At 34.3% G+C, this 8,336-nt stretch overlaps 1 protein-coding gene across 1 annotated transcript; it reads left to right on the top strand.

Moving 5' to 3' along the window:
• The first annotated feature begins 2,115 nt into the window (after nucleotides 1-2,115).
• LOC141618021 (protein FAR1-RELATED SEQUENCE 5-like) lies at nucleotides 2,116-5,392 on the top strand. The gene is made up of 3 exons (XM_074435145.1): nucleotides 2,116-2,149; nucleotides 2,820-3,289; nucleotides 4,223-5,392. Exons 1-3 carry the CDS (start codon nucleotides 2,116-2,118, stop codon nucleotides 5,390-5,392), a joined length of 1,674 nt encoding a protein of 557 aa, XP_074291246.1.
• The last annotated feature ends 2,944 nt before the right edge of the window (nucleotides 5,393-8,336 follow it).

Consider the following 8,336-nt stretch of genomic DNA (forward strand, 5'->3'; position numbering starts at 1 on the left):
TCATCTTTCATACAACTTTTTACCTCAGTTTTCTGGTTCGACCTTGCTTTCTACTTTCCGGATCTCGTTTTATGTAATCTTTCTTTGCTCTTCTCTATTTAATTTAATTCTCTTTTGCACACTTTTATACCATGTTTGTTCTTACTTTATCTTTCGTTCTTGTTTTATTCATTGTTATGCGGTAGCTAATTCTTTAATGCTAGGATTAAGGAAACCATGGTAGTATAACGATGATGCGATAATTGGTTTATGAAGTTTTGTTGTGAGAATTGTTTGATAGGAATATAACTGTAATTGTTAGGTTGAATGCATGCAACTGAATCAATTAAATTGGTTAAATTCATACCTAGATCGAGAGATTGGAATGAATAGACCTGTTATGAACAATAGACTACACTAATGAGGGTGAGACCTAAGTTAATAGTATTCTAGGGCGGATAGCGGACCGAGAGGACCTTTCCTTTACCCTTCTCACATCAGACCGACTGACCTGCCTTTAGCTGATTTGTGTATTGTCATGGTGAACCAACATCCTCGCATCTTTCTCTCTTTTTGACCTCAATCCTTTTTACTCTTGCCCTTTAATTGTTATTTATTTTATTGCTCTTTAGTTTAGTCAAAATTACTCAAACCCCCAAATTGTGACCATAGACAGACTAGTATAGCGAGTAGATAGTGACCGCCTCCCTGTGGATACAATACCCGACTTGCCTCTGCTGCATTAGTTAGAGCCATTTGGTTTTGTTTTTGATAGGGTTGCGACAGCCGTGTAAATTAGAATGAGGAAGAAGTTAGGGAGGATTAGGAAGAAGTTAAGGAGAATTAGGGAGGGAGATTTATGACCCTTCATTGAGATGTAATCCCATCCCTCCATTCCCTTCATCGAAGAGCCTCTCTCTCTTTCTCTCTCTCTCTCTCTCTCTCTCTCTCTCTATATATATATATATATATATATTCCTTAAATCAGGAGATTTCAATGTAATTAAATAAATCTATACAAATTAATTATACTATATAGTTTTTAATCATAGCGCTGTGTGATGGACCTGAATAAGGGACTTTAATGTAAATATTATTTAGTTTTGGTTGAAATATAAATTTAGAGAACACCAGAATATGGTGAGTTTCTATAAAATAAACAGGTCCCACTTATGTTATTAATTATTAAATATACACAATTATAATATAAGTATGTTATATTTTGGAAACTATTAAAAGGTAAATAAATCTATCTAGATTTTCAAAAAAATATAATATTCCATAATTCAATAGATTTGTAATTTAATTAGTTATTAATAATGATTGTTCTTAAATAATATTGTAATCTTTATTTCAGATTTATTTAAATATAACTCTAATACAACTAGATAATCAACTAATATGATAGTAACCACCATGTGAGTAGTAAAAGTAACAATAATAGCAACGGGAGTAGTGAAAGTCATACTAGCAGCATGACTGTTGTGAGAACCCATAAACTGTAAAAGAGGTTATATTGAAGTCTCAAAATTCTGTGAAGTTGGTACTGAACCATTTAAAATTATCTGATTTTGAAAACCAAGTGTTATCTGGTTATAGTGTCAAGTTCTAATAAGTCCTTCATAATATTTGAGTCCCTAAGTCTTTATTAGAGCCATAGGATCTTATAAATGAACCGTCTGGATGAAGTTTGTAATATAAGGGCTTTAGGCATTGGAAAAAAAAGGAAAATAGGATTAGCATGAGAGAGGGAGTTGTGTCAGGGGACAAAGCTATTACCCACTATTTATTGTCAACATGTATGTACTTTCTATAACACTTCCTCAACACAATATCAACAACAACCACCAAATTTAAAATGCACAAAAAAAAACATCAAATTTCTTCCTCTCTTTCATGGCGATAACATCCCAAAAACCGCGCTTCAACAAAATTTAAAATCCCGTTTCAACAAGAACAACAATTTGCCAACAAGAACAACAATTTCATATCTCCCGATAATCTTACATGGTCATAATTTGTAGGAATTAAAGTTATTTGTTTTGATCCTACCATTTTCAGCATATCAAAGGTACACGAAGATCATGAGTCAAGAACAACAACAAGCCTGATAAAGTGCGTACTCCAACATCAACAATGGCTGACATGCAAGTTCTAACAGTGATCGATGGTAATTATTAACATTTAATAATTTTTTTATCTATTTATGTTTTATAAATCTGAACTCTCTATATTAAATGAAATACTTGAAAACAATGAACATACATATGAACAAGTTTTGTAGAGCAAGTTTTGTAGAGTGTAGAGCAAGTTTTGTAACCTAATTCATGTACAGTGTAAAATTCTTGACATCAATGTGTATGTAGTTAAAAAGAGTGAATTGTTTGTATTTTGGTAATAGGTTTAAGTCTGACTTTAGGTTGAAATATTACATTTTTCCCGCTGAAATTTACGTATCAGATTAATGTTTGATATGCTGATTCCTTTAAATTTGCCACAAATCTTTGCAATCACACCATTGTCGACTAGAGTTACATTTCTTTGAACTAAAATTATGATTTGTTGAAATTACACTTGTATTCACTGAAATTACACTTATTATTGTTAAAATTACACTAATATTTGGAATTACAACATTGTCGACTAGAATTACACTCTTATTCACTGAAATTACACTTTTGTTTGTTAAAGTTACCCCTAATGTTTAACTTACACTTTAGAAATGGATGACAGTTGTACTTTTTGTTGTCTTCTGTTTAAATTACAATTTTCTTTATTAAAATTACATATTTGTCGTCTACGATGAAGCTTGTGGAGAATATTGTTTCAACCATTGACAGATACTGCTCAGGACAATAGCAAAAGAAAGCCAAATGAGGAGGAATTTTGCAGGGTAGTAGAAGAAAAGTTTACACCATATATTGGGCAGGATTTTTTGGAAATCGAGGAAGCAGTAACATTCTATAAGATCTATGCAATTGCTTGTGGTTTCGATGTACGGAAATACACGACCAAAAGATGGCGTGACGGGGAAATCAAGTCAAAGCTGTTGGTTTGCAACCGAGAAGGGTTCAAATATAAAAAAGAAATAGAGAGAAGTGGGCGTCAGGATGGGTTGCGAAAGCACAAAGTCAGGCGCGTGGGATGCAAAGCGAGGATTCGACTATTTCTGAAGAATGAGGGGTTATTCATTGATCGCTTTCATGCAGGACACAACCATGAGCTCATATCAGCCAGGGATAGAGAGTTTCAGAAGCTGTCATGCAACTTAACAGATTACCACAAAATGATTATCCTTTATAATTATAGGGTGAGTGCTTGAGGTAGTCTTTGGCTCTTTATTTATGACACCAATCTATGGAATTACACTTTTATTATCTAACATTACACTTTTGTTAATTACAGTTATACTTATTTGGAATTACGCTTTTGTCTGTTAGAATTACACTTTGTTCTATTAAAATTACACTTATTTATATTGTGCTGAAATTACAGTTTTTATTGTTAAAATTACACTTTTGACTGTTAGAATTACACTTTTTTATATTGCAGTCACACATATTTATATAGTGCTGAAATTTCAGTTTTTATGTTACAGTTACACTTACGTATATCATTTATTTACAGATCAAATGCAACTGAACTGATTATCAGAAAATCATTATCCTTTATAATTGTAGGGTGTGTCATCTAGTTAGCCTTTTATTACAATTACACTTATTTGCAATTACACTTTTGCATGTTAGAATTACACTTGGTACTATTAAAATTACACTTATTTATATTGTGCTGAAATTACACTTTTGATTGTTAAAATTACCATTTTGACTGTTAGAATTACACTTTTTTATATTGCAGTCACACATATTTATGTAGTGCTGAAATTTCAGTTTTTACGTTACAGTTACACTTACGTATATCATTAATTTACAGCTCAAATGCAACTGAACTGATAATCAGAAAATCATTATCCTTTATAATTGTAGGGTGTGTCATCTAGTTAGCCTTTTATTAAAATTACACTTATTTGGAATTACACTTTTTCCTGTTAGAATTACACGTTGTTCTATTAAAATTACACTTATTTATATTGTGCTGAAATTACACTTTTGATTTTTAGAATTACACCTTTGACTGTTAGAATTACACTTTTTTATATAACACTTTTTAAAATTACACTTATTTGGGGCATCATAAAGATGTTTCCTATGCTGATGCCTTAAAGTATATCATTCATTTACAGCTGAAGATAGGAGCAACGAAGACATACAAAATGTTGAAAGAACACGTCAATGGTTTTGAGAACATTGGAGCTAGCCTAAATGATTTTAAGAACTTTCACAGAAATGTGAAATGTTACATTCATGAACGGGATGGCCAATTGTTCATAGATCACTTTAAGGAAATGGCTGTAAATAAGGAAGGGTTCTTCTTTGACTATGATGTTGACTCTGACGGTAGCTTGAGTAGAGCTATTTGGGCTGACAGTGCTGCAAGAAGGAATTACTCTGCTTTTGGGGATTGTGTGTCGTTCAATCCAACATATACAACCAATAAGTATGATATGGCCTTCACACCGTTCACCGGGGTGGATAACCATAAGCGGTCTGTCACATTCTGTGCAGCCCTTGTCGCATATGAGGACGCTGATTCCTTTCAGTGGGTTTTGAAACGTTTCCTGGTGGCAATGGGTGGAAAGGAGCCTAATTATATTATTACCGATCAGGATCCAGGCATTTTGAAAGCGGTGCCACTTGTGTTCAAGAAAGCGAGGCACCGATTTTGCATGTGGCATATCATGAACAAAGTGCCTACTAAGTATGGGGTGACAAGAGAAGATTATATTGTATTTATAAGGAAAATAAATACCATTATATGGGATGATGACATTGAAGCTGCAGAATTCGATGCCAGATGGGAAGAGATAGGCGAAGAACATGGACTCAATAACATTGACTGGTTTAAAGAAATGTTCTCGAAAAGGAACCAGTGGGTAATGGCACATTACAGGGACCTAGAGATGGGAGCTGTTATGAGGACGACCCAAAGATCAGAGAGTGAAAATAGTTTTTTTAAAAGATTTGAGGGCAAATCAGGTACATTGCTTGAGTTTTTGCTGCGTTTTAAGAGTGCTATGGACCAACAACGGCATACGCATAAGAAGCTTGTCAACGAAGACAACCACACTTCTCCTAAAATGGAGACGTATTTGGCTCTTGAGGCTGACGGTGCAAAGGTGTACACTCATAAAGTTTTTAAGGAGTTCCAAGAGGAGGCCAAGTATTCGATTGATACATGTAAGAGTAGAGGTTTTGCCGAAATCGACTCTTTAGAGGTGACTACTGTAAGAGATGCAAGCAGGGACAGGAATTACGATGTTACGTACTGCCCAGGTAAAAGCCTTGAATACTGAAGTTCTGATCTTTTTCCTGGCTGAAGTTACATTATAGTGACACTTCGTAAGTTTAAAAGTGTAATTCTAGATAAAAAAATAAACACCTTATGGAAAGAAAGTATAACTTCAACGAGACTATGTAAATAAGTGAAACTGTAATATTAAAAAGTGTAAATCTAGCAGACAAAAGTATAATTTTTATAATCAAAAGTGTAATTTCAGTACTATATAAATAAGTGTAACTGTAATGGTGAAAAGTATAATTCTAATAACAAAAACAGTAATTCTAACAACAAAAAGTGTAATTTTAGAAATGAAAAGTGTTACACTAACTCTTACTTGAAATTACACATTTTCCTATTGTAATTACGAAATTTATAGCTGTGACTATCTAACAATTTACTATATATTGGTGAACTAGTTACGTATAAAGCAAGTTGCGGCTGAGAATGCTTGAAAGGAAGGGAATTGTGCAGGCATATAATATGGATTTACTCATCTAACGGAGTGAAGACTATACCGGATGAGTATGTTGTGAACAGATGGTGTAAAGATGCACTCCGGTCAAAATCCTTCAATTGTAATGGTGATCCAGCCGAAGAGATTGATATAATAGATGCCAAGCAGATTTCCATGTCAAAAATGTGGTCAGAAGTACACCAGACAGTTGGGATACTGATGGGAAGAAGCAAGGAAGTAGTTGACAGCTTTTCGTCTCTCATAAAAGATTTTAGGGACAAACTGGCACCATTAGGTTCACAAATGAGTAAAGAACAGCAAATGGTTGCGCTTATTGGCTGTTCTACTACTCAGGAAGTAACTATATTTCCACCAAAGAAATCGAAAAATAAGGGAAGTGGAAAGAGACTTTTGTCGAGTAAGACTAAAGCAATAGCCTTGGCGATGAAGCCGAAGCGCATGTGTAAAAATTGTAAGCAATTAGCGAATCACGACAAGAGGAATTGTCCTAACCCTTTTGCACAACACCCACCTACTCCACCAGCATCTGGGGCATCATTTGGGGAAGAATCAGAAGCAGAAGAAGAAGAAGAAGAAGAAGAAGAAGAAGAAGAAGACGAAGAAGAAGAAGAAGAAGAAGAAGAAGAAGAAGAAGAAGAAGAAGAAGAAGAAGATGATGATGAAGAAGAAGAAGAAGAGGAAGAGTAAGAGTAATTGTAATTCTGATCTATAATTGAGCAACCATGAGGTCCTTTTGGCTAATTTATTTTGTAATTCCCCTGGACAAGCTTTTGGTTGTATAATTATTCACCAGTTATAACATTTCGTACTTAAAGTTACGCTTTGTGTGATCAGAGTTACACCTTTTTTGATTAGAATTACACTTTATCTGGTCAGAATAACAATTATTTTGAAGTACCATTTTATCTTTATTAAAGTCATAATTTTCGTGACTTATATTGTAATTCAACTGGAATTGCTTTTGGTTGGATAATTACGCACAAGTTATAACATTCACTTGTTAAAGTTACACTGTGTGTTCACACTTAAAGTTTATTTGATTATAACTATACTTTGTGTGATCAGAATTACACTTTTGTTGATTAGAATTACACTTTATCTGGTCAGAATAACAATTAATTTGAAGTACCATTTTATCTTTGTTAAAGTCCTAATTTTGGTGACTTATATTGTAATTCAACTGGAATTGCTTTTGGTTGGAAAATTACAGTTTCTTTGATTAGAAATACACTTTATCAGTGCTTCAGAATGACAATTAATTTGAAGTAACATCTTATCTTCATTAAAGGCAGAAAACGCCAAAATAAATACAAAGTTCAAAGTCAGAAAATGATCCTACTTACATTGTTACACCTAATTAACTGTCACATGATGCTAGCTATCAACAAGATAATTTCATACATTCAAAATTAGATTGTCAAACTAACACTTGTTATTTTTTTTGCCACCCTTGTTAATCCTACGCTTGCTTTGCATGTCTTGGAATAATTTGTCTTTGCTAACAATAAAGGTCTCCACCTTCTTCTGAACAGCAGGTCGTATGATGTTCATGTCAGCTAGTACAAGTGTTGCGACTAGCTGTATCACCAAATAACGCCTTGCAACCTTCCTTTCCATGTCCGGATGCTCAAATGAAACACCCTCGTACAATAGCATCGCCATCATGGTGAATGACGGCACTCGGTATGTTGAGAACACTTGAGACACCACTAAACGGTATCTGGCGGACTGTAAAATTGACAATCTCTTTTCCTTTGTCAAATTTTCTTGAGTCCAAGTAGTCGCTCATTAAACTTCCCTAAAAATATATGAACGTACATTAAAAACATTATTATATTAACAGGTTTTAGATGGCAAGATTTGGAGGACAACGTACAATTAAACGAGTCGCCTTTCCCATGAGTGATCTGTCCAAATCTGCATGCCGCTGGTGGTCAAGCAAGTCAATGGTCCATGCTCTGGAGTTGATACATACACATGCCCAATGGTCGCTGATGTTGAATAGGACAAAGAGTAAATCTGTATTCATGTCAGCAGTTCGATAACTGTCGACGATGAAGGTGTCCCACACGTTGAACACTTTATCAACCAGGTTCTCTGTTTGTGTGCTCGTGCCTATTTGCTCAAAAGTATCCAACAATACAAGCAACATCTCCTAAACAAGCAAACAGTGACCATTAACTATAAGTAACAGCTTTAAGTGAAAGTATAACTCTAATAAGAAAAACTGACTGCTTATAAAGTGTAACTACAGGGTAACTTTATAAAGCGTAACTGTATCACAAAAGTTGAATGACTAAAGCACGTATAAATAAAACTATATAAGAGTAACTTTAATTACCATGTGCCTGATACCCAGAAATGCCATCCTTGCCTCTTTACCGTATTCCTCCTTCTCTAACTGGTTCAGCAATATCGACCAACACTCGATCACATTCCACGACATTGGTTTATCAGGGGCCATAGACATTAGGTCCTTCCG

Source organism: Silene latifolia, chromosome X (genome assembly GCF_048544455.1).
Source record: "Silene latifolia isolate original U9 population chromosome X, ASM4854445v1, whole genome shotgun sequence".
In the NCBI taxonomy this organism is placed as follows: Eukaryota; Viridiplantae; Streptophyta; class Magnoliopsida; order Caryophyllales; family Caryophyllaceae; genus Silene; species Silene latifolia.